At 39.5% G+C, this 27,105-nt stretch overlaps 1 protein-coding gene across 1 annotated transcript in view; it reads left to right on the forward strand.

Moving 5' to 3' along the window:
• Nucleotides 1-27,105, forward strand: part of ice1 (KIAA0947-like (H. sapiens)) — a 54,989-nt gene that overhangs the window by 19,967 nt on the left and 7,917 nt on the right. The window contains exons 9-18 of the mRNA XM_052016430.1: nt 1,207-1,243; nt 1,331-1,387; nt 2,210-2,302; nt 2,466-2,866; nt 6,695-11,725; nt 16,963-17,131; nt 18,790-18,950; nt 20,117-20,307; nt 21,099-21,205; nt 25,246-25,344. Coding sequence (XP_051872390.1) covers nt 1,207-1,243; nt 1,331-1,387; nt 2,210-2,302; nt 2,466-2,866; nt 6,695-11,725; nt 16,963-17,131; nt 18,790-18,950; nt 20,117-20,307; nt 21,099-21,205; nt 25,246-25,344 — 6,346 coding nt within the window. The remainder of the gene's footprint in view (nt 1-1,206; nt 1,244-1,330; nt 1,388-2,209; nt 2,303-2,465; nt 2,867-6,694; nt 11,726-16,962; nt 17,132-18,789; nt 18,951-20,116; nt 20,308-21,098; nt 21,206-25,245; nt 25,345-27,105) is intronic.

Consider the following 27,105-nt stretch of genomic DNA (forward strand, 5'->3'; position numbering starts at 1 on the left):
AGCTAGTTTGTTTTCAATTCCTCGTACCAAAGTGCATAACATCAAACTTTCCCATATTAAATTTCACTTGCCAAATTTTCACACACTTCCCCAACTATCCTGTTGCAGAATTGTGATATCCTCATCACATGTTTCTGGAACTTTCCTGTGCAAATGTGTTGCTGGATTTGCCAACAGACAAGTGTGAATGTGCTCCAGAATAAATGTGCCATGAAGCACATTTCAAGCCAGCTCATCAGGCAGGGTAGGCCTCCGGATCTGCTATCTAGTGCCACGTACCCCTGCACAGTCCTTACAACATGAGGTTGGCACCTAAACTACTGCCTCATCTGTACTGCCCTGGACGGTAAGGAAGGTTTATGGATGTTGAGCAAGATTAAAAACAAGACCTGCCAAGGCTGAATGACCTACCAGAGAGTCTGCAAGCCAATGGCCATTCAGGTCTGGAGAGGAGAACAGCCTGATGAACCTGCCTAAAGAATCGCCCAAGAAGAAAAGCAACCCAAGTAACCCTACACTGAAAGGTCAGCGGTATTAGTCAATCACAAAGGAGGGTTGTTGCAATATTTAAGATGTGCCAGCAGTCGCAGCAACCTGGGACTGACTGGATGAAGATACAATAAAACTCCATTAATCTGGCACACTCATGGCTTTGGTGATGTGTGTAGTTTATGGGCACAACAGCCAAAGCAAGATCACAATGTAGAGCTGTGATAAGTGATTAAATTTCTCTGATGGCTACTGGGGAATGGTACATAGGAGGGTGATAGGAATTTTCCACCTTTAAATGAAAGTTTTGGAAGTATTCCTTTGTTGTGAAGCATTAGACAGAGACCTTTTTCCAAGGGCGAAAATGGCTAAACCGAGAGGGCATAATTCTAAGGTGATTGGGGGAAGGTATAAGGGGGATGTCAGAGGTAAGTTTTTTTTTTACACAGAGAGTGGTGGGTGCGTGGAATGCACTACTGGCAGAGGTTGTGGGGGCAGATACATTAGCGACATTTAAGAGACTCTTAGATAAACACATAAATGTTAGAAAAATGGAGGGCTATGTGGGAGGGAAAGGTTGGATAGATTTTAGAGCAGGATAAAATGTCGGCACAATATCGTGGGCCAAAGGTCCTGTACTGTAATGTTCTAAAACTTCTAAGCTTCTAATTTGTACGTTATTTTGAGGATGGTAATGTTGTTTCTCAAAATCAACAGGAAAAACTGCTGGTTCAACAGAAGAATGGTGTAAAAGGTAAAACCATAACATATTCTGAAATACATTTTCATCAATTAAGTGTTTAAGTGCATCTTTTTAAAGGGTGTGTAATATATTTTGCAGTTTTGAAAGATACAGGGACACCAAATTCCACACAAGATGTATCAAGAATAGACAAAAGTAAGTAATTTAGCATTCAAATAGTCTTTCTGTAGTATGCATATATATTTTGTTTGTTTTGATCTTTAAAATGATTTTGATAATGTTCAACATTGTACAAGCACAGTCATTATGGAAACAAGCACAGTCATTATGGAAAAGGTTCACATCTTTAGTTTATTTGATTTAATAAGAATGTACTTTCATTTGGCTAAAAATAGCAAAAAAAATAAATTTACCCACTTCATATTTAAATCTTAAGATGTGTGTATGCTCAATGTGAATATTTTAATATAAACAACCTTTGAAACGTTTCAATCATGTGCTAAGATGTGTGTAATCTACATTTGTTGAAATTTGGGGTGAATAATCAGATAATATTTGAGATTTAGTCTAAATAAAATAATGCATGAGAAACTTTATAAAAAAAATTCGATGTAAATTGAAATGGCTATTTCAAATGTACAAGTTATTTATTTGTGCAGCATCTTCACTAAGGCAAGTTTTTCTTTGTTAAGAAAGATTAAAATGAGCAGAATTTAAAGTGTCATGCTAATTTCCTGATTTATTTTTTTCTGCCCAAGACTTACTTTCCAAGAGCATGTTAGAAATTCAGGCATGCACTACCATGATTTTTTGACCATCATTTTATAAAGTGAGAGATTGCAGGGTCTCCATGCCTGAACTTTTAATGCATGCTCTTGATGGGCAAGTATCCACGTTAGAAACATGGCACTGGAAAATTATTCCAAATATTTGCAGGTGGCTGTTTGATAATGATTTTTACCATTCTGTAAAGTTTAAATAGCAGAAAGGTGTATTAACTGTTTATTGTGTCAACAGATAAAGTGAAACTGTTACTTGAAGAAATATGGATGTGCATTGAAAAATCCAATGTACAGGAAAAGCAAAGCAAGGGAAGCACATACAGCCCAGGTGTGTCGCAACTGTTTTGAATTGTTTAATCCTTTCACTTAGGGGATATAGTATAAGAATTCCTCACGTTCATCATTAGAATTTAAGTGGTTGGTTGGGAGTGAAAAGCCTTTTTTATTAAGTTCACATTTGAAAAACAACATTTTATTCTATGCATTTATAGGCAAGAAAGCAAACTCACAGAAGAAATGCAAGATCCCAAGAAGTTTAATTAACCCAAGTCACAGCAGTCCAGTGAAGAAAGAGCTGCCACCATCCTCATCATTGCATCATCTGGAGTGTGACCAAGAAAAAAATGATCAGAGTGAGCTGGATGAGTGTATGATTGATGAAGGACTGAAAAGCAATGGTGACAGTGCCTTTTATGATGAGAAGACTGTAGAAGTGACTAGACATCAAGATCCCATTGACAGTCCCAATGTGTCAAGTACTGATACTGATAGTGAAGATGGAGATAATGATGAGCAAGATGCTTTAAGCCAACAACTGCAAGAAATACTTTACTGGACTCAACCCCTTCCACCTCAGCTATCTCCACTGCCATATTCATCTTCTTCTGGAAAGGCAGGTGTAATCAAAAAGTTGCTAGTTATTAAAGAGTAAATTTGTACACTTTGGCAAATAATTTCAATAGCTATTACCTATATTTTTTCAGATTATTGGGGTGCTCTAATATTTCTAATGTTACACTAATTATTGCAATGAAATTGACGTTATCGATCCTCGGATCATTTGACCAGGGCTGTGATGTACCATAGAAAATTGCAACTCAGTTTGTTCTCTGTAATTGCAAGGTGAAAATGTAAAAGTATCTTGAGGTAGCACGTGGTTCTGTGTACAAGTGTATTATTCTATCACAGTGGAAACTGTGGTGGATTAGGGTGGAAGTTATCAGATAGGGGTATGTCCACAGATTGGGTGACATCCTGTAACTTAGCAGTCAAGGGTTATTGTTGGGGGTGATGATCATAGTAAAGTCGAGTAAAAATAGTTTCACTGTAATCTGCTTCAACAGTATAATAAAAAAAACCATATCAAACAATAGTTTTAGTTCTCCAATATGCCTTCCTCTCCGCAATAGAATCTCAGCATCCTAGAAGAGAAGTAGGGGTGTTATAGAGAGAGAAAGGGAGGCAAATATAACATAAGAGTTCCACGAGACCCTCTCTCACTGCTCCCCCTCTGTGATCTCTGCCACTCTCTGGCTCCTCGACCATGTGCTTACCCAGACTCCATTCCACAGCCACATATCCAACTTGGGTACTTGTCTCCGCTGCCATCTTGTGTCTCCAAATATAACGTCTTGTTACGTAGGAACAGGAGTAGGCTTTCAGACACTTCAGCTTGTGCTGTGATTCAATTCAAAACAAAGGAAACTAACAATATCTGTAAATCTGTCTGGGAAAAGTTAAGTGACTCAGCAGAATCAGTGTTTTGGGGTAGAATTTTCCAGACTTCCCAGTAGAATCTCATCATCCAAGATGAGATGTAGGGGAGTTGGTGAGAGAAAGAGGAAGGAAAATGTAACATCTTTTACAGATATTGTAAAAGAGATTTGGATAAGTACATGGATAGGAGGGGTTTAGAGGGAGATGCCCCAAACACTGGCAAATGAGGCTTGCTTGATGGGCACTGTGGTCAAACATTTTGAATAAGGAGAAATATTGTCAGCTGATGGCCTACCATTTAAAGAGTACAGATGCTTAAGTTACACATTTTGCAACTGTTCATGATGATCTACAGTGATATGTTCACAATTTTGTTACATGGAGTACTTAAAGGAGGGAGGCAAGTTCACATCTAAAACATCACAGTTATACACCAAACTACTATTCACAAGCACGGCCATGGAAATGTGGCACTGTCACCATGCTTAAAGTCATAGAGTAATACAGCACAGGGACAGGCCCTTCAGCCCAACTCATCCATGCCGACCAAAATGCCCACCGAGCAAGCCCCATTTGCCAGTGTTTGGCTCATCTCCCTCTTAAACCCCTCCTATCCATGCACTTATCTAAATATCTTTTAAATGTTCTTATTGTACCTGCCTCTACCACTTTCTCTGGTAGCTCATTCCATATATGCACCACCGTCTGCATGAAGAAGTTGCCCCTCAGGTCCCTTTTAAATCTTTCACCTCTCACCTTAAATCTATGCCCTCTAGTCTTTAGTTCCTCTTTGCTGGGGAGAAAGACTGCGTTCACCTTACCTGTACCCCTCATGATTTTGTGTACCTCTAAGGTCACGGCTCAATCTCCTGCACCCCAAGGAATAAAGTCCTAGTTTACCCAACTTCCTATAACTCAGGCCCTTGAGCCTTGGCAGCATCCTTGCAAATCTTCTTTGCATTCCTTCCACTTTAATGATGTCTTTGCTATAACAGGACAACTTGTACACAATACTCCAAGTGCAGTCTCACCAACAATTTGTACAACTCCAACATTATGTCCCAACTCCTATACTCAACGCTTTGACTGATGAAGGCCAGCATCCCAAATGCTGCCTTCACCATCCTGTCTACCTGTGACGCTGCTTTCAGCGAACTACGTACTTGTTCTCCTCGGTCCCCTGTTCCACAACATTCCCCAGGGCCCGACCATTCACAGTACAAGTCCGACCCTGGTTTAACTTCCCAAAATACAACACTTCACACTTATCCAAGTTGTAAGTCGTTTGCCAGTCTGGACTCATTCACTTAGTTGATCAAGATCCCCCTGCAATTTTTGATAACACAGTCTACGATACCACCTATTTTAGTATCATCTGCAAATTACTAACCATGCCTTGTATGTGTGCATCCAAATCGTTTGTATAAATAATGAACAAAAAAGTCCCAGTACTGACCCCTGTGGCACTCTACTAGTCATTCTCTTGAACTAGATTATCTCTAAATTTGACTGTACATTGTTTAACTATGCATGGGGGATTATGAATCCTATTCAAGTGCTTTTTGTTTTTTAGCCCATATCTGCTAACAGGAGGGAAAATTATTTATTTTCCCTTAGAGCATCACCTTTACTGGTGTGAGCTCCCCATTTCCCCATACTGGCATAACTAGGAGATCAGATGGTCAGAATTTCATCACAAGATCACAAGACAAAGGAGCAGAAGCAGGCCATTCGGCCCATCGAGTCTGCTCTGCCACTTCACCATGAGCTAAACTGTTCTCCTATCTAGCCCCAATTCCCAGCCTTTTCCCCACATCCCTTAATACCCTGACTAATTAGGTACCTATTGATCTCCTCCTTAAACACCCCCAATGATCGGGCCTCCACAGCTGTATGTGGCAACGAATTCCATAAATTGTGGTAACATTTATTTTCACAATGAACCAGTGTAGAATACAATGCTCATATGCCTTTGCATGCTCAGAAGCTGTCCAAGCTTCACAAGAGGCAATGCACCTTCTGTGTGACTGAAGCATGTAATTTAATGGCATTTAATGTTTTGCTGACTGATGTATCGAGGTATTGAGGGGTAAAGCTAAATTGATACACATAGGTAACTTTTACCAAATAACATTTCAAGTAGAAACTGAGACCCAAGAAGAATCAAAATTTATATGGAAGGGGAAAGGGAGTAATTTTAAGAGAGGAAGGGGGTAAATTTCTTGTGTTTTTAAGTGGCTATGCTGATCTAAACTACAAATGTTATCATTTTTTTTAATAAATCTTAAAAGTACTGGTAACCAGAAATATTTCTATCTTTGGGGCAAACTTGATTTACCTGCCAGTTTTCCCTACTATCTACCATGGTTTGAAACTTGTTAACCCTCGGCTGAGATATTGTTCCAGGTTAGTGAGCAACTCCAAACTTAATATTTATGTGTAAATGTTCACTGGCTATTCAATCGCAAAATTTATCAGGCACAAATATTGCTACCTTGTCACTAAATCCATACTTCCACACTCGCAGCAGTCTGAATCCTCAGAATTTCTTTCTGCTTTCCACATCCCTGAGACATGATGCAAACTGTAGCATCCCCACTGTGCTTTAACACATGTTAGAAATTCTGCATAGCCTGAAGACTGACACTTGTCTTTGGGGCTCAGCTACTGGGATATCAAATGAACTGAGCCACTGATGTAACAATATTGAATATCAAAGAAACTGTAGATGCTAAAAATCTGAAACAAAATGCTGGAAACATTCAGGAGGTAAGGCAACATCTGTGGACAGAACAACAAAGTTAACATTCTGTATCAAATGACCTCCCGATTCTGATTCACAGCTGCTGCCTGACTTGCTGGGCATTCCTGGCATCTTCTGATTTTAATCCCATAATGTAACAAATCTAGATAATTGTTGAGAGAATAATGTCATGCTGCTTTACCAAGCTTTTATATAAAAATAACTTGAATGTCAAATAATTGTTTTTTTCCTCTTGTACAGCAAAGCGTATTTGGAAATATTATGGATTCGAGTGATGATGATGGTGGTAGTAATCTTCCTAGAAGAAGCTGCAGTGAAAGTGTTTCAGAGACTGATCAGCCAGATACTTCTACGTGCACAGAGACCACAACAACAGATCAATCTTCCTTGACAGAAGCAGGCATTTCTGAAAATACACTTGAAACTGAGAAAATGGATTGCACTAGAACAGAAACTACAAATATGAATGTGCAGTGTTTGGCTGAAACCAAAACAGGGGATGAAGTATCATACCCTTGTTTGATTGCTGAGGATGTTGAGTGTAAGAATGAGAACAACATCAAAGCACTCTCATTACTTGAGGAAACAAGAAAGGACTCTGATATGATCACGACCCCAGAAATGCAGAGTGTTGATATTATTGCACCCAATGGTTTTCATGAAGAGGATTTGATGGCTACCCAGCAAGATCATTCTGAGGGTGTGCAGGGGAATGATACTTCCAAAGACGCTGCAGTTTCCGTTGTATCTAACCTTAAAATAGTGGAACCCCAACTTGAAAGATCAAAGCCAAACAGCAAAAATGAAGACCGAATAGACACGGGTATTAAGCAAGGGGACATGGAAAGTCTTGTTTTACAAGAAACCAGTTCTTGTGGACAACTAGATATGACTTCAGAAGAAATGGAGGTGGAAGAAATCCATTATAAAATTTCTACATGTGACAGTCAAAAAAATGAATGTACAGTAGCTTCTGAGTTGGTGTCTGATAGGGAGCACCCAAAATCGGTTGATGTGGCAAAGGGACATACAAACGTTAGCACAGGAGAAGAAACAATGTCATTTTCACAGCTTAACAGTACTGTGGTAAATGGTGCTGCTCAGGACCAATGTATTCCTAAGGAGGATATGGAGATGGAAGAAGTTAATTGCAATAGTTTTACATCTGACAAGCAGCATGCCGAATGTACTCAGATTTCGCTGCAACCAACTGATGTGGAGCTTCCTCAAGCAGAATCACCGCTAAAGGAGCAAGATCCTAAGATGATGGAAACACCACCACACGCTGAGAGTTACTGTGCTGTGAAAAATGGTACTTTTCAAGGCAGTTTCAAAACATTCACCTCTACAGAGTTAGTGATGGAGGAGAATAATTCCGCTGATTCAGTATCCCGTAATGAAAAACAGAAATTGCCACTGAATTCAGTGCTGGAGTCGGATGTTGAGCGGACTTGTAATGAATTTGGAGTAGAAGAGCAAAGCAAGCTTGAGAAAATGCAGGAGAGAGCACCACCAGGAGATTTGGACTGTCCTGCAGAAACTGAACTATCTCAGGGCAAGTCAAAGAAAAATGCTTCTGTAGAGAATAAAGAAATAGAGAAGATTGATTCTAGTAGCTTAATATCTGATAATCAAGAAACTAAATCAGTAGTGGCTTCTGCCCTGCTCAATGCAACTGAAGACTTTGTGGCAAAGGGACAAAATGAGCTTGACAGAATACAAGGAACTACTGTACTTGTTGCAGCTGAGAGTTCTATCATTGCTGAGGGTGGATCCAAAGACTCTGTTTGTGAAGGAGGTGTATTAGGTTCCACTTCTGATAATGGACTTGCAGTATCTTCAGAACAAAAGTTTATTCAACAGAATCAATCAGACTTAACAACAAAGGGAAAAGACAGACTCAACGGATCAGCGGAGATTGTTTCTCTGGAGTTTAATGGTCCTGTGGCAACTGATATCACCCAAAACAGTTCAAAACACAATGTTCATATTGGGGACATGGAAATAGACATGAATGCTCCTAGATCTGATGGACCAAAAGATGAATGCCTATCTGCTTTGGTGCCATTCAGTTCTCAGCTAACCCAAGTAAAGTCTGCAATAATGGGTCAAGATTTTCTTGACAAAGCACAGAAAACTTCTCCATTTGTTGAGTCTAATAGTTCAGTGTCACAGGTGGTTATGTTGGACAAGAGAAATGACTACAGTTCCACTGACGAGATAGAGGAAGTTACATCCAACAGATCTACACCACCTCATTGCTTGTTGAGTTCGATTCAGTCCTCCACTGAAGAATCACAAACAGACTCTGTAATAAAAGAAGAGGATGTTATTACCAAAACAGAAGAAACCTCTTTACTTCTTACTGAAGAAGTGCCTGATAAATCTGACAATAAGGACATCCTTTGCACACAGTCCAAATCCGTTGAGGTTACTGAATGTGAAAGTCCAGTTGATAAATGGAAAGAAGATCAGTTAATGGAAAATAAGGAAATGGAGGGAAGTGAAATAGAAGAGAGAAACAATCATACTGTAAAGCCATCAGGGGATTATTTATCTTCTGATCAGGTTTCCCCACATTTTGATGCTGTCTCAGATGAATCCTCAAGACCAAATATGTCACAGAATATTGCACGGCAACATTTTACGCATGTTGGGCAGAACAGAACAGCTGATATTCCAAATAATACAGCTTTAGAATCTGAGGAACATTCAAACACAGAAAAAAATAAGGATGAACCTTTGGAAAAACCACTACCTGATAATGGGATCCAACAGCCAGTTCAGAAATCTTGTTCTCCTTCAACTCAAATTTGTAAGGTGAATAAAGACCCTCAGACCCATGAGGCAGGAGTCCCAGTGCTGATTAGGAAAATAAAGAAAGGAAAGCAATGGCACAGAAAGAGTCCAAGACCCACTAAAGAAACGCAGAAAGCTATTCATCGTAAGTTGGATGATATGGATGTGACAACGGAAACTGCCACACCAGAAAGCCAAAAGATGGAGTTTGAAGTTCAGGCTCAGAATTGCAAAACCGAATTTGGGCAGCACTGCCTCTCTGTTAATAACCATGTTACTATTCATTCTGTTGACTTCCCCTTTGATTCTGAAAGCGTATCAGCTACTAACGAAACTGTTTGCAATAATGAAAGCATAACAAATGTTGTGGAAGAGTCAACAGCTGTCCATCCTGACTGCAATGAAAGTAAAACTGAACAGCTCACTTTGGATAAACAGCTTAAACAAGACCCCTGTCAAACTCCAATGCTTAATGTGCACAGCAATACAAACATAAATTATGAAGCTGCAGGAAATTGTGATAATACTATGTCTGTAGAATGTGAAACTTCAGATTTGGGTAACTCTGCACAAAAAGTTTGTGACAATAAGACTTGTTCAGAGTCAAGCCCTAAAAATGACTTGTTAGGCTGTACGCAAATAGAAAATAAACATTTGGCGGGAAATGATTGTAATCAAAGTGATCCAGTAGGTCTGGAGAAATCAGATAGCTTCTCTGAAATCTGTTCCTATCAGGATACTAACTTTTGTACAAAAGAGCACTTTGGCATCCAAATGAACAGTAGTCGAATTGGAATTTCAGAGCAGATGCCCGATTGCAAGGCAAGTATGAAAACAGTCAATAGTTATACAAACACAACCTTGGAAGAAGCCTCCATTTACATGCCTCCAGTACAAAAAGTAGATAATTCAACACAAACAGAGTTAATATGTAATGGTTCACAAGTTGTGCTTTTTGCTAGGAATAATTGGCCAGCTACTTCGAAAACGCTTTCTCAGATGGGCATTATCAGAGAGGATAAAGATAAAATCCCAAAGGTAAAGAGTGTTTCTTCCCTTCCTGATGCTGCTTCAGACTATCACAGGCCTGTTAGATCAGCGTCAATCCACGGGAAAGAGGTATTACTTGAAAGTACAATTGATGGTTCGGTGAATTCGAAGTCATTTGGAACTGACCAAACCTGCAAGTCTGCAAGTAGCAGGAAAGTACATTTGAATAGAATGTTGCCAAATACATTGATTAATGGAGATGTACAACAAGAGGGCAGTTTACAAAAGTCAAAAATACAGTCTACCTACAAAAGGCGTGTAGCTTTAAGGAGGAGGAACAAAGGTTCGAATCCCAACGATCTACCTGTGATTGTGAATACTGATGCTTCCACTGCGGTATTGTGCATGCAAGAAATCCATCAAGTGATGTTAGAAATGGGGCAACCTCTGCCACCTTTGCTGCCACCACTTGTAGCCACTCCTCCAAGAACCATAAGATCTACAAGAGCACAATCCTCCCCTGTTAGAACATCCTGTGTGGCTTCTCTGTGTTCCCCTGTGGATGACTTGGCTTCTCCTTCAAAAGAGACCTCAAAGGCGGCTTCGGTTTCACCTCTGTTGGATCATTTGCAGCAAAAGTCTCCTCAAATGCATTCCCCATCCCCTTTAGAATTTGCAAGAAATGAAAGAATCCAGTCTTCTCCATTACAGTTTTGCACTACAACCCCAAAGCATGCTGTTCCTGTGCCTGGGAGACTACCTCCATCTACGTCAGCATCAGCAGGTTCAGCTTTACCTCAGGAGAATTCTGTAAAAATTCTGGATGCTATGTATCCCAATCTCTCTGCCCGAGCACGAACTTTAAATATTCTCCGTGGTAATGTTCAGCTCAGCATGCGTGGCCCTGCAGAAGGTGAGAACCAAGCTGGGCCAGTGAACCAAATCATGGGGTTCAAAGCAATCAATTCATCTCCAACTGCATTTGTAAAAGCAGGAAGCAATTCCAGATCTGAAGGGTCTGCGAAAGATTTGGAGCAGCAGAAGCCAGTTGATAATGGCACATCGAACGCCATGGATACATCCACACAAGACCAAAAGGCTGCCAAAAGATGTGCAGGAGATGATGCAGAAAGCAGGGCTAAAAAAATGAAAACTGAAAATAATTGTCAGCATGACAGTAATACTGCTGATTTAATCACCTCAAAAGAGTCCCCTGCTGTGGATGTTGTTGACCAAACCAAACCACTTCTTAGTGATGTTGTAGAGCCAAAACCAACAAATAAAACTGAACTTCTCTCCCAGCCTCATGAACCTGTTAATACAAATGAAGAGGCTGTAGCCAGTGCCTTAAAGAAAATTACTGAATCCTGCTTTGACTTGCTCCCTGTTATTCGCAGCCATGTGTTTGTTGGGAACATTCCTCAGATCCCAGTACTCCGTGATGAAGAGAAAGAATTGATTTGTGAATTAAGTGGCAATAAGGTAAGCACGTGGGCAGTTCTATTTACAGTGCTGAAGTAGCGGATCCTCCCCACATCCAAACACTGGCTTATTTTTTGTCAAATTAGTTTCATGGCAGTAATTAATGTGCAATAAATGTTGAACAGTTCTTGATAATTCCAGATAGTGAAGGAAAGTAAAGATATAAAAGTCTCCCAGCAATTTTTGTATTGTGGTGTAAAATATAATAACATAAGAAATAGAAGCAGGAATAGGCTGTCATGACTAATTTTTGTTTAAATCTCAACACCATTTTCCTGTACTAATGTTCCTTTGTTCCCTTAGTATCCAAAAAACATTGATCTCAGTCTGAATATAATCAGCAACTGAGGCTCCACAGCCCTCTTAAGAGAAGACTCCAAAGATTCGCTGTCCTCTAAGTAAAGAAATTTCTTCTCATCTCAGTCCTGAATGACCAGCCCCTTAAGGAGTTTGTACGTTCTCCCCGTGCCTGCGTGGGTTTCCTCAGGGTGCCCCGGTTTCCCCTCTCATTCCAAAGATGTGTACGGGTTAGGAAGTTGTAGGCATGCTATGTTGGTGCCAGAAGCGTGGCGACACTTGCGGGCTGCACCCAGAACACTGCGCAAAAGATGCATTTCACTGTGTGTTTGGATGTACATGTGACTAACAAAGATATCTTATCGTGAAACAATGGCCCCTATCAAGCCTCGTAAAAAATCTTGTATATTTCTACCTTCTCTCATTGTTCTGAACCAGCGAGTATAGATCTGGTTCGTTTAATCTCTCCTCTTTGTACAATCCTCCCATATCCAAAAATCATTCTAGTGAACCTTTGTTGAACTCTTTATCAGAAGTATATCCTTGCTTAGTTAAAGAGATTAGACTTATACACAATATAACAGATGCTATTTCACCAGGACCCTATTTATTTGCAATAAGATGCTTTTAGTCTTGTACTCAAATCCTCTTGCAATAAACATAACATTTGCCGCCTTAATTGCTTGTAGATTCACTGTCAGTGATTTGTGTACATGGGCATCAGGGTCTCTCTGAACACCAATACCTTTCATTCCCTGACGATTAGAAAAAAATACTCAACTTTTTTTTTGTACTAATGTGAATGTCCTCACATTCTTCCCACACTACATTCCATATGCCATATCCTTGCTCATTCACATAGCCCATCTATATCTCCCTGAATTCTTGGTGCATTTTCACAACCCACTGTGCTATCCAGCTTTGTATCACTGAGAGAAAGTGATTCATTGGGAATTAAGTAATAAGCACCATATAACATCCCCAAAAAAGCAATAGATTGGTGCAGCATTTGTTGCTGTTTAAAGGATGGTGCTGTTTGCAAAGTCTCTTCTGCTGACATGAAACAATGGCACCTACATTTCAAAATAAATTGGCTGTTTGTGAAGTACTTTGGTTTGCCATGAGTGATAAGTTGTTAATCAAATGTAAGTATTGTCTCTCATTTGTTCTGACTCTCATTCCTTCTATTTTTCTAAAACTTAAGCTCCTCAATGAAAACTTCTCAAAAACGGCAGTATTTAGTCAATGTATGCAGAACAAAATATCTGATTTTTATCTATCGTACTTCATTAACCAAAGCATGAACACTATTGCAAGACATGTTCTTCATTGCAATTGCAAGCTTTTTGTCTTAGTCCATTTTGTCAGACTATTGTATTCCCATGAATTTCCCCCTTCTCAAAAGTAATAGCAAACTGTCCCAAATAACATGGAATTTAAATTCTCAACTGTTTCCAGAAGTAAAAAAAAGTTAGTGCTACATGTATGAAAGAAAATATCTTGTAATAACTATTTTCTTTCAGGAAATCAAAAAGTAGAAACATGAAGTTGTAAGTTAAATCAGGCAACCTGGCAAATTAATTATAAGATATAATAAGTCCTTGTGTTTTAAACTTCCATTACAAAGCATAAAGAATCATATCCTGGTTTTTACATTATTGATTTACAAAAGATCCGTTGATCGAATAGGAAATAAAGACAGGTAGGTATAAAACTGTTAAAATGTAACACTACTTGTACAACACATGGTCATAAAATAAAGCAAGTAGTATGTGCGTGTTGCTGAACATTGTAGGACTTGATAATGGCATCAGCATTTGCCATTTTTAGTCGTTAGGAGAATAATGCACAATAAACTAACTGGGACTTGTTAGTACTAGTTCAGTAGTACACAATTCTGAGAGCAAATTGGTTAAATTTCAGTGGTTTGGGCAAACATGCCTTGAATGGAAATTCAGTTGTGGTCACCAAAGCTTAAGAGAAATATCGAAGCCCTGGAAGTGGTTCCAGTGCCATGAGCTGATCGCCATCATCAGAGGGAGATCTGGGAGAAAACATGAGGGGAATAAAACATAATTGAGCTTTTAAAGGCTACAAATATGTGAAGACCTTGGATGTGTATAAGATTTTCATTTAAAATTTGTTTTTTGGAGCGGTGAGCTTCTTTAGAAGGATAAACCAGATGGGCTGATTGACTTCCCTTGTCAATGCTTAGCTTGTGATTGAGTGAATATTTGATCCATAAAAATGAAAAAGGTCAGATTTTTCAGATAAATATCAGCATTTCCCACATTTGTGCTGCCCATTTTAGGATTTGTGTATTAATGTGTGAATACAGAAGTTGCAAATTCACTGTTTATTTTGCCGCCTTTTCTCAAGTGTACTCCAGCGTTGAACTCACCTTGGAGTCTCGGCAGTGGTGTTCTCTGAATGCCTAGACATGACAAATGTTGATCCCATTATTAGGTCTTGCGATTAAATTCAGCAACATGCATATATGTTGGGGAGACCACCAGAGCAATCTGTGCCAGGTTTACCAAAGGATGTGGCCTAGTCCTCTGTCAATTACTTTTCTACTGTTTCAAGGGCAGGACCGCACAGGGTATGTATGCGACCAACTAGCTGCTGTGAAGAAATTCTGGCCAATAGATTCCAGTATGCCAACAGTTAATGTTGAAGCTAATGTGAATTATAACCATTTGGTGAGATGCCTACAGGAAATTGGTCAAAGTCCTTTCAGAAGGAGTTCTTTGAATAAAGTGGAAAAGAATGTCAAAGCAAGTTTAAAATAATTATTATTTGAAATAACATTTCTGTATAAACGTGGTATGTAAAGAAGCTGCAGTTTAGAAATCTCAGTTCCTAGTTCAAAATTGCTCCAGCAGATGGCAGTCAGATTAAAACCTGGACACGTTTGTGCATTGCTGTTGTCAATTTACTCTTAATAGTAGTTCCTCTTGCTTTTTAATTTCTTTTCACATTATTATTTGTTCTCTGACAATTTACATTCTCCCTTAACCTGGACCATCAATATTCTTGTCATGTTTACATTTAATATTGTTTCATTTCTTGCAGAAGCCTTTCAACCAAATCTCTCTTTCCCACCCCCTGCTGGGACCTGGTCCTGTTCCTGTTCAGTGGCCCACCAAGTCAGCGCCACTTTTTTTTACACTATTCCTGCCTCAACCCATTTTCTCCCCACATTTCCCATTTCCCCCCTCTGCCCCGTCCAACCAGATTCCACCACTCACCGACACACTGGAGACAATTTACAGTGGCCAATTAACCTACCAACCTGCAGGTCTTTAGCACATGGGAGGAAACAATAGCATTCAAAGGAAATCCAAAGGGAGAACATACAAACTCTACACAGACAACACCAGAGGTCAGCATCAAACCCAGGTCACTGGCGCTGTGAGATGACAGCTCTGTTAGCTATGCCACTGTGATACTCTTTGTTTAATCATGTCATATGTTAACTCATCTGATCCATCTGCCTACATGACAGATTGCACATGGTTTACATAATAATCCAGAGATTATTGCACCTGATCCTGTTTATATTGGTTATTAACATAGTAACAACTAAAAATCTTCGATGTTATCTGTCAAATTTAGTATATATGAAATTGATCTCTTGATCTGTATGAAGTGAATGTATTATTTTACTGTAAAATCAGCCCTAGTCCATAGTTTATTGGGGGGGGGGGGGGGGCAAGCTGCAGCTAGCATGAATTTATTTCTTCATAAAGAATTAATTGCATATAGATCTCTCAACTATCAGGAAAATCTAAGATTCAGTCCTTGTTCCCTGCTGAGATGTTTTATCTTGGCTTGGTTGGATGACGTGGCCCCTACAGATTTCCATTTCTAATGATTGCCCAGGAATTCCTGTTTCATTGTCAGAGTGTAGACGAAATGTGTTGCTTGGGTAAGGTGTCAGAGGACGAGCATCATCCACAAATGTAGACCAGACTCCTCAGCTTCAGAAGGGGGAGGAAGGGTTACTGTGATGTATATTAAATAGGTGTCAGTCAAGCAAATAGTTATTTGGTAGTTCTACTTCAACCATCCTTATAGTGTGGCAGATATTATTGAATTACTCGTTGAATTGCCTGGCATTGCACCAGGGAGAATAAGACGCAGTGCTGTATTCAAGACACATGGTATTAAAGGAATGCGGAAGGTGGAGGGAAGAAAGAAGCAATGGGCAGTAAAATTAGGTCGGGGAGGATGCATGCGGGAGAAGGAGTACAAAGGAGGAAATGGAGGCTGTGGAAGATAGTGGTGATGCAGGGGAGCTAGGACAGGAAAGTGGAGCAGAATGAGTGGAGAAACCAGATGCAGGAGAATCGCAACTTTCTGTCCATGGCTCTTTTTAGTCTAGTTGGTAGTGAAAATAGTTACTATGTACACATGGGGAGAGGAAAATTGAGGCTGAGCAAAATGATGATCCCTGCCCAATCTTGTGTGCATGCATATTTGACTTCATTTTCATCAGTGTTGTTTGAGGTTGTTGGCTTCTGGCAATGATAGAAAGCCCAATGCAGTTTTTTTTTAATGCATACAAAGGGAAATGATTAAAAGTCAGGTTGTTTTTACTTCTATTGCATGAATTTTCTTTCCCCAAGTTGGTAGGAAGCACTGGATCACAATTACTTGTGAGATTCAGATTTTCTATTTTGAAGTGAAACGGGGCTTTGGTTTTCACTTTAGTGATTTTAGGTTAATTGCTAATTTTTCTGTGCTAGATTAGACTGTGTTTGATTCTGTTCAAGAACTAATTAGAATGAAGCTCGAGTGAATGAATAGTGACATGGATCAGTTGGGCTGAATGGCCTATTCCTGCACCATAGGTTCTGTGTAAAGTTTCCAAGGTGTTGTAGCTCATTGGTAATTGTTACTGCAAAAGTCACTTCATTTTTTTTCTTTAATGGCAGGATTTAACAGAAGCTTTGCTCTTAGCTATCATTAAGAAGCTGAAGGTTGAGCAAACTACCCTGGATGGTAACTGTCTTCAAGCACTTTCTCGAGTTTATGTTGCAATCTGCCGACACCAGGGAGACCTTGAACGAGCTCGTCTTCTTTCCTACAGTATCTTAAAGGAAGGTAAGAAAATTTAATTTGAATTGTGTAACTCTAAACTAATGGAACCTGTTATTTTGGATGATTTTGCAAAAATCATTAATAAGATGCCCCTCAGTAAGTAAAACTTTCCTTGTAAAATTTACCTTTTGAATCCATTAATCCTAGTAATGATTATTCAGGCTTTTTGAAGAGAGTTTAATTTATATTGGGGTTTACACCGTGCTCCCAGCCAGGTATTCCCACGTCGACAAAAAGGGATGCAAGGGATTTCTCATTATAGCTATTTGCATTTTTCCACCTACAGTTAAATGCAGAATTTTTTAAATAACCTAGGGAAAGAGGCGGAAGGCTGTAGTCACTTTGCAAAGACCACAGACCTGAAAAGTTTTAATTCTTTGTCTCTCCACTGAGAAACAGATGGTCTCTCTGCTTAACTTGCACCTATCACAATAAATAAAGGCATGTTAGGAGAAAGATTTTAAGTGTTGTAATCAGATTAAGAGTTGCTTTATATTCAATGTATACTTTAAAGTAGATGCAGAACTTCTGGCAACTTGGTAGAAGTTCATAAATGGACAATCATCAAACTGCTTGTTTCTTTAATGAAGCTAACGTAAGATTAATTTCCTGATGAAGGGTCTCAACCCAAAACGTTGACTGTTTATTTCCCTTTATAAATGCTGCCTGACCTCCTGAGTTCCTCCAGCATTTTGGGTGTGTTGCTCCAGATTCCAGCATCTGCAGAATCTCTTGTGTCTACGATTAATGTCATTGCCTTGATTTAGAACAATAGTGCACAACTTTTTTGCAGCAAGGCTCGAGAGCCACGCATGAGAAACCTGTTTTTGTTATAATTGCACATAATCAGGTAGAGATATTTTTAATCTTGTTTAAAGACACCAGTGCCATCGTTCTTGCAGCTCTGGTCACTGCCTCTTCGCAGCTTCACCCACAGCCCACTTCAGCCACTTCCCTCAGGCTGGTCCTCTCACCAAATCTTTGGTTCTCCTCTTCACCTTACCAGTACTGTACCCTGGGTGATGCTGATCTGATTATGTGCAATTGTAACAAAAGCAGGTTTATCATGTGTGGGTTTTGTGCCTCCCTGCAAAAAAAAAGTTGCGCACCACTGTTCTAGATCAAGGCATTGAAATTAATCGTACATTAGCTTTAAATAACCACCAGTACTGCACCTGTTTATAGTGACCTGGGCCTTGCACCTTGGTCTGAACTCTGGCCTGGAAGATTAGACCAAGCTTGACACGGACCCCTGGGTACCTCAACCTTGGGTACCTGGCCCAGTGTTAGCAACCTCCACAGTGCTATTCCTAGTGTCCACATACCTTCTCCAGGATATCGTGGATGACTCCTTTTAAGATGGCCTGCTTTACAAGAGGTCTGCTGGATCAGGATTGGGGGTCAAGGGAACAACAAGCACATTTAATTCTTCAACTGTTTTTTTTTTCTGCAAGTTATGAAATGAATGTCTGAAATTCTGCTTCTCTGAGTGTCTCATAAGTGTTGAATTTTGGTTGGTTTATAGTTTCTTTCTATTCCATTTCATCTATAAAATGTGTTTTTTATACTGCATTTCCACATGAACCTGAAGTGTGCTGGTCATAAATGTATGCAGCCCTGCATCGCACCATACTTCCAATTTGATAATGCTTGGTTTTCAGACTTTCCAGACTCAAGCAAACTGCTGTTGCTCATCTTGAGTGTTTGGCAAAACATATTTTCTATGCAAGGACCAGTTAATAAAGCTATGCAAGCTGTTGCCAAGCAACGTGCCAAAGGAGACATTCTGAATTGTTTGAGTGTATACCTCAACTGGGAGAAGGTAATATCTCTTTATTACATTCATAATAGCATTCCCCTCTGTACCATTACAATGTTAAAAATATTTGTCATTTAATTTAGCTGTTAAGTAGGTGTGCAACATTTATGCTTTTGACGTAAGGAACTTAAATGTTGTACTCACTTGCTGCTCACTGCTAGTTAGTCACCATTTTGTTATCATCCTCATTAGCAATGTAGTTGTTTGACTATGTGTACCTTTGGGTGACTTGCTCCAGTGCATAATAGAATTTGAGTATATTTAAAAGATTTTTTTTTGCTAAGATGTTGTTGAAAGCAAAAATACAAATATTCTGGATTTATTATGTATGGTCCTAAAAGATGCAAAACAAAAAGGCCAGACCTCCCAACGGTTGATTTTTTTTTTGCTGTTAAGCATAATAAGTCTAGACAAAGAGATAACATTGGGGACATATTAATAACAGAACACGATAGTGAAAAGGGAAACATCCATGTCTACATTAGACATGGTTGAGAATGTGGTAGATATATGTAGAAAGGCAGGTAGCATCAGATATATTTCATTGGAGGAACATAGAAGGATAGGATTACTGGTTGAATATCTGGAATGTTTTTGGACAGAGTTAGCTGAATGGTCAAATGGTTACTGATTGGAAGTGGTTTCTTTTTATTTATTTTGTAGAGCAGTTTTGTTTAATCTTTGCAAAGAATTCATAATGTTGATCCTTCTCTGCTGTAAGGAGAACAGAGCTAGCTTCTTCTAGCTTTTTCCTAGTGTGAGAAATAATTTTAAGTTCCTCCCTTCCTTTGATTATCTATTATTGATTCTAGTTTTCTTTTACCATGAGGACTAATCCAAAATTATTTAGAATCTCTCCCATTTTTCTATTTCCCTTTTTAATTAATTCCCTTTTATTTTATTGATCCTTCATGGTATCAATATTTACTTTAGCTTCTCTTTTTACATACCTGTAGAAGTTTTAACTATTTTTATGTTTTGTCAGTTACTCTCATACTCAGTTGTCTCCTGCTTAATAATTTATCGTTTACTGGAGTTCATTCTCAATCTACAACAGTGAAAGAGTGTTGAGCTAGTCCATGGCACTGTCCTGTAAATATCATTAATGAAGATGTATTATTTTATTTTATGAAGATGTTTTATTTATTATGTTAATGTTTCATTTCTAGAATCCACCTCTGGATATAAGTTCTTTGGTTTCAAGTTTCCTTGTAGCAATGCAGCAGAGTCCTAAAGTAAGATTCCAAACAAGTAGCGAATATGGAATGGATTTCAATGGCGATATGTGGGAGTTGATATATGCCATTGATCTGCTGTGCTCCCAACAACAGTGGACATGGACACATGACTGCTTCATAAGGTATTACTTAGGTGTACTTGGACTGAAAAGCATGGAGAGTTAACAAAATGCTATTTTTTCAAATAACAGTAGGACTATTTCACTAATTCTAACATTTATATTCAGTTTCTATACACTAATGGAAAAAGCTACGGCTATATGGAACATTGTGCTACATGGTTCAATTTCTAGTAACCATGTGAACCTCCTTGTTAAGGAACTGCTGCTATTAGCCTCCAAACCCTAGACTTGAGCAGGGTGAAAATCTTCAAGGTTCACACTTAGTGCTTCTCAAAGACTCGTACTGTGTATGCATTTGAGTAGACACCAAGGGCCCTGAAGGATTGTAGTGCTGCTCTCAGTGTGGACCAGTTTAAATAAGGATTTCAATATTTTAGAATCATTTTCAAGTTTGCAATTACACAGAGATCATCAACTTGAGAGCCATAGTTTTTGAAATGCACTTGAAGAGTGCCTTGCTGTTAAATTCATTGTTAAAAGCAAATTCTAATAGTTGTTGATACTTATCATTTAGGTGGCTTTTCAGTATGGCTAACAATGAGGCTTTAAGACTACCACAAGGAAATTAACAGCAGATGATGAACAGAGAGCTATAAAATTTTCCTTTGCAGGATATAATAAGGTCTTCCCTTTCTCTGGAGCAAAATGTCAAACATGCAAGAAGTTGTGTTCTTTATTTTGAAAATATTTTCCTGAAAAGTCCTGTTCATCTTTTGTCTAGAAAGTTTATAGTGTGTATTTTACCTTATCAATGGTGGATGACTTATCTGCTCTGGTTTTATGTTCCTTAGGAAGGAAGTGTGGCCTGTGATGGATAAATGGATGAAACGCAGAAAAGGACATAGAAATGTTCTGCACATTCAGGATGTCACAGTTGCAGGCGTCATGAGACTTATTGGTAATTAATTTGATTGCTTGGTAACTATAGGCTTAGTTGAAAATAACTCCAATGAAATATTCCAATTAAATCCTATGCAGATAATTATAAATTTTGCCACATGTGGATTTTGCTTGTTGTGCTTTAATGTTGTTTTTAAAAATTGATAAAGCACTTAAATGAAAGCAGACTTTCACACAAGGGATCTTTTAAAAACATCAACTATGAGAGAATGTCGTCTGCAATGAGTATTGAGATTGCTGTCTTTTAAATGTGGCACTTCATTGCAGAAGTTAGGGACATTAATGTCAAGTCAAGCATTTCTGTAGTCAACCATAGGGAAAATTTAGTTGAAATGATGGAGAAAACCATTGACTGATGCTACTTTGTTACCCACATCTACTATTTTTAAGGCCACCCAATGGATTCATATTAAATTGCTGTAAATGACAAATGGAACAAGTATGTCTAAAATGAAATTTAGCAATCAGCCAATCAAAATATGGCCCAACAATACTTGAAAAAGTCTCTGGTGTATCTAGGTACATGTAGTCTTTGCCTTTTAAACTCTATTGCCTTTGACAGTGTTACAACAAGGCCCAATACAAGCTTGAGGAACAACTTTGTTTTGTTTTCTACAGGAAATATATCAATAAGCTTGAAAGAGTGCAGAGAAAATTTATAAGGATATTGCTGAGACTTGAGGACCTGAGTTGTAGGGAAAGGTTGAATAGGTTAGGACTTTATTCCCTGGAGCGCAGGAGAATGAGAGGAGATCTTAGAGGTATACAGAATTATTAGGGGTATAGATGGGGTGAGCGCATGCAGGCTTTTTCCCCTCGGGTTGGGTGTGACTAGAACTAGAGGTCAGAGGTTTAGGGTGAAAGGTGAAATATATAAGGGGAGTCTGAGGGGGATCTTCTTCACTCAGGGTGGTGTGAGTGTGGAACAAGCTGCCAGTAGAATTGGTAGATGTGGGTTCAATTGTGACACTTGAGAGGTATGGATGAGAGGGGTTTGGAGGGATATGGTCTGGGTGCAGGTCGATGGGACTAGGCAGAGGATCAGGTCAGCATGGACTAGATGGGCCAATAGGCCTGTTTCTGTGCTGTATTACTCTATTAACACCTCATCTTCCATCTGGGCAGGTTGCAATCCGAAGGACTCAGCATCAAATTCTCTAAACTTGGGTAACTCGCTCCTTCTATCTGTATCAGAACTGGCCATTTATGCCCATCGTCATCTTGGCTCAGTTTTTCGTTGTACAGTCTGACCTGGGATGTCCCACAGCCTTGCCGCCAGCGACATATTGCACAGTTAGAGAAGCTTAATCTGATCTCAACTATCGCATTAGGTCATCTGGTCTCACCCTATCAGAGATGTACCTCTTTGTTCCCACTCTCCTTCTCCCCAACCTCCTCTGCTACCTAAAACTGACTTGTTTTCTCTCCTTCCCAGCTGTTGTGATGAGTCCCAGACCTGAAACACTAACAGTTCCTCTTTCCACAGATGCTGCCTGACCTGCTGAGTGTTTTTGCAGCATTTTCTGTTTTTTATTTCATATTTACAGCCTCTGCAGTGTTTTTTTTTAATTTTCACTTACTGATGAGCTGTTCTGCGATTTGACTTGTTCCATTACGTCAACTGTAGCTCAGTTGGTCATACTTCTGAGTCAGGAGCTTGTGGGTGGAGTACAAAAATCTAAGCTGTTACTTCTATGCAGGGGGTGCGACATTGTCACCATCACTCAGTCAACCTCCCTGGGGACATGAGAGAGACAAGTTTTCAGTAGACTAAGAACTCAACTCATCCTGGCATATCAACACTTGTAACAAGAACAAATCAGAAACTGATTACTCATGCAAAGAGTAGCTCGCCTCTCAACTCCCCAAAGCCTTTCCATCATTCATAAGCAAGTTATAAGTGTGATAGGATACTCTCTGTTGCCTCTTCTCATTATTACCATTGGGGCGGAGGTACAGGAGCCTGAAGACCCACATTGATTTAGGAACAGCTTCTTCCCCTCTGCCATCAGATTCCTGAATAGTCCATGAACACTACTTATTCCTTTTTGTTTTGCACTATTTATTTACTTTATAATTAATAGTAATTTTATGTCTTTGCACTGTACTGCTGCTACTAAAACAACACATTTCACCAAGTCAGTGACAATAAACCTGATCCTGATTCTGGGTGGGTGCAGCTTCAACATCGCTTAATGTTAACCAGAACAAAGTTGCCTACTTAAGTGACAACCACCCTTAACACTCAATACCCTCTTCTACTGGTGCACCATGGCTGCGATGTATACCTTATTCAAAACAAACCTATTTCACTAGCCCCATTGCCAACCCATAAGACCAAAGGAAGCAGGTCATGAGAATGCCCCCAGCTCGCATACGGTCCTGTCTTAGAAGTATATCATTGTGGCTGGGTCTAAATCCTGGAGTCCCCTTCCCAACAGTACTGTAGGAGTATCTTCATGAAAAGGACTGCAGTATTTCAGGGAAGTGCATTACCCCCACCTTGAGGGACGGGTGTAGCTCTGGCTGTGTCAGCATTGTTGTATCCTGTCATTGACTGTTCAAAAAAAAGTAGTGCTATTTTCCAGATCAGCGATTAACCAAAGTAAATTTAATCTAAACGATTCCATGCCACAGATTTGAAGAGGAGCTGGGGAGCTATCCCTAGTAAACTAGCCAAAACCTTACCTTGCTTTTATATTGCTCGATAGCAGATTATCAGAGACAGAGGCTGGTTTGACGAAGTTATAAAACTTCAATCCCCTAATCTCATCGTGGAGTTGTAACAACCAGATCATTACCACTGCTCCCATTTTCTCAGACAACAGCTGTTCTTTGTGGTCCTGAGGTTGACAATAGCCCCCTCTGTGGGCCTGTTTTTAGTGTCTTGATTGTCCCAGTGCTATCACATTTCACTCTGTATCAACTGTCCCTTTTGTCATTTAATCACCCTGACTTCCACCCCACTGCACACCTTCTCTCTTGTTCTCTCCTTTTCCTTCCTCCTTTTTCCATTTTTGTACTTGCTCTTGTACCTTCCATTACTGACAAAAGCATTGACTTGAAATGTTAACTTTGTTTCTCTCTCCATTGATGCTGCCTGACTTGCTGAGCTTTCACAGCTTCTTCCATCTTAAGATCTTCAGTATCATTCCACACTATTCAGCTTTTGCGTTGAGATCGACATTTCACTCTGCTTACTTATTTGAACAATTGTGTATTTGAAATATATTTTACATGATGTGTTGCTTTATGGATGTATCCATCCACAGATACATTGTGGAAAAATCAATTTTAATTTCCATCGTTAACATTTCCTTTCCATCTGTGTGGTTGAGAGAAATTTTTATTGTAATTATTTTTGTTTCTGTGTATTACGGACTTGCACTAAAAACATTAGGCTGTAAAATAGGTGCTGTATGTTTAGAGCTAACTTGAGGATGACTCTGTCAGGTTATTAGAGTGAGTGATGATTCCATGTTGGAACTTGGCTGCGTTTCATTTGCTTTCATCACTATCGATGTGGATCTGTCACTGCTATATGCTGTTTTGATTCTTTGCTTGGACAGATTGCCACATATATTCTCTTTGCTTAGGTGAAATGTGAGCTGCTGATGCAGGTCTGATTTTGTCAGGTGAGTTTTAGGAACCATTTTCAAGATTTTCTTTGGGTAGAGAAAGTGACGAACTGAAACAACAATCCTTATCTGTACTTTAAAAGAATCAAATGTTTCAAAAATAGAAAATGCTGGAAATATTCAAGTCAGGCAGCATTTGTGGAAAGAAAAATGACATTAATGGTTTGGGTAAGCGACCCATCATTAGTTCTGAAACACTTCCACTTCTCTTCCCACAGATGCTGCCTGACCTGCTGAGTGTTTCCAGCAGTTTGTGATTTTGTTTCATATTTCCAGCATCTGCAGCTGTTTTCTGATTTTTTTTTTAAAAATCAAGTATTTCAGGTCTTTTGCAAAAGTTAATGCTAGCCGGAATTGTTTGTTGGAACGTTTGTTTAACTGGGCTTTATTTAATTACCAGGGTGCCTGGGTCAGCAAGGACTGAAGAAAAGTTCTATAATGGCTGTACAAAGCATTGCAACAGTAATCAACAAGTTCCTCCAACAGGCTTTTCAAGAAGGTATGTTACCCAGTGTACATCACTCTGGCTTCTGAAATAACTACTTGCTTAAATTTAAGTCTTTTAAACACCAGATAAGGTAACTTCAAGAATTCTTTGTATTTTACCCTCAAACTCTATATACTAAATTATCAACAAAATAAACTGGCAACCACTTCACTGTTAAAAGCAACGTTTTAATCAGTATGGTAAGCAAGACATTTTAACCTCCTCATCTCATTTTGTTCTGTTTTCCAAATGGTTGCACACTGCTGTTTCTGTGATAACGTTGGCATATACTGCTACCGGATAACATTCCACATTTCATTAAAAAAAACATGGTTGTTCTTTAGCTGTAGATCCAAAGTACAAGTAATCTTGCAATCAACTATAGTGCAAGTGGCTAACTGTGTATGCTCAGGTTGATTGAGTTACTTTGCAATGGAAGATTCCTCAAAATACAGATCTTATGGTGGAATTAGCACAGGTCTGTCAGAAGTAGCCTAGGCAACATCACTGCTTTTATTGAAATTATCTTTGCCAGTCATTCAATTCATTCTTTAAGAATTTGATTTTTCAGGGAGAGATTATGCAATAGATAGTTCAAACTGGAAAGTGTTTCTTTCCTGATTAAAAAGCAATCCCAATCTGATAGGAAATAGAAATTAAAAACAAAATAGTGGAATATGCCATAGCCTTATCAGAACCATAGAACAATAGAGCACAATACAGGTCCTTCGGCCCACCATGTTGTGCCGACCTTCAAACCACACCTAAGACTAGCTAACCCCTTCCTCCCACATATCCTTCTATCTTAAATTCCTCTTTATGCTTATCTAACAATCTCTTGAACTTGACCAACGTATAAGCCTCCACCACCACCCCAGGCAGCACATTCCATGCACCAACCACTCTCTGGGTGAAAAACCTCCCTCTGACATCTCCCTTGAACTTCCCACCCATTACCTTAAAGCCATGCCCTCTTGTATTGAGCATTAGTGCCCTGGGGAAGAGGCACTGGCTGTCCACTCTGTCTATTCCTCTTAATATTTTGTACACCTCTTTCATGTCTCCCCTCATCCTCCTCCTCTCCAATGAGTAAAGCCCTAGCTCCTTTAGTCTCTCCTCATAATCCATACTCTCTAATCCAGGCAGCATCCTGGTAAATCTCCTCTGTACCCTCTCAAACGCCTCCACATCCTTCCTATAATGAGGCGACCAGAACTGGACACAGTACTCTAAGTGTGGTCCAACCAGAGTTTTGTAAAGCTGCATCATTACTTCGCAGCTCTTAAACTCGATCCCACGATTTATGAAAGCTAACGTCTCATAAGCTTTATTAACTACTCTATCCACCTGTGAGGCAACTTTCAGTGATCTGTGGATATGAACCCCTAGATCCCTCTGCTCCTCCACACTGCCCAGAATCCTGCCATTAACCTTGTACTCCGCCTTGGAGTTTGTCCTTCCAAAGTGTACCACCTCACACTTCTCCGGATTGAACTCCATCTGCCACTTGTCAGCCCAGCTCTGCATCCTATCAATATCCCTCTGTAAGCTTCGACAGCCCTCCATACTATCCACTACACCACCAATCTTTGTGTCATCTGCAAACTTGCTAACCCAGCCTTCCACCCCCTCATCTAAGTCATTAATAAATATCACAAAAAGTAGAGGTTCCAGAACAGATCCCTGCGGGACACTTAGTCACAGCCCTCCAATCTGAATGCACTCCGTCCACCACAACCCTCTGCTTTCTACAGGCAAGCCAATTCTGAATTC

The sequence above is a fragment of the Pristis pectinata genome, chromosome 5 (assembly GCF_009764475.1).
Source record: "Pristis pectinata isolate sPriPec2 chromosome 5, sPriPec2.1.pri, whole genome shotgun sequence".
Taxonomy (NCBI): domain Eukaryota; kingdom Metazoa; phylum Chordata; class Chondrichthyes; order Rhinopristiformes; family Pristidae; genus Pristis; species Pristis pectinata.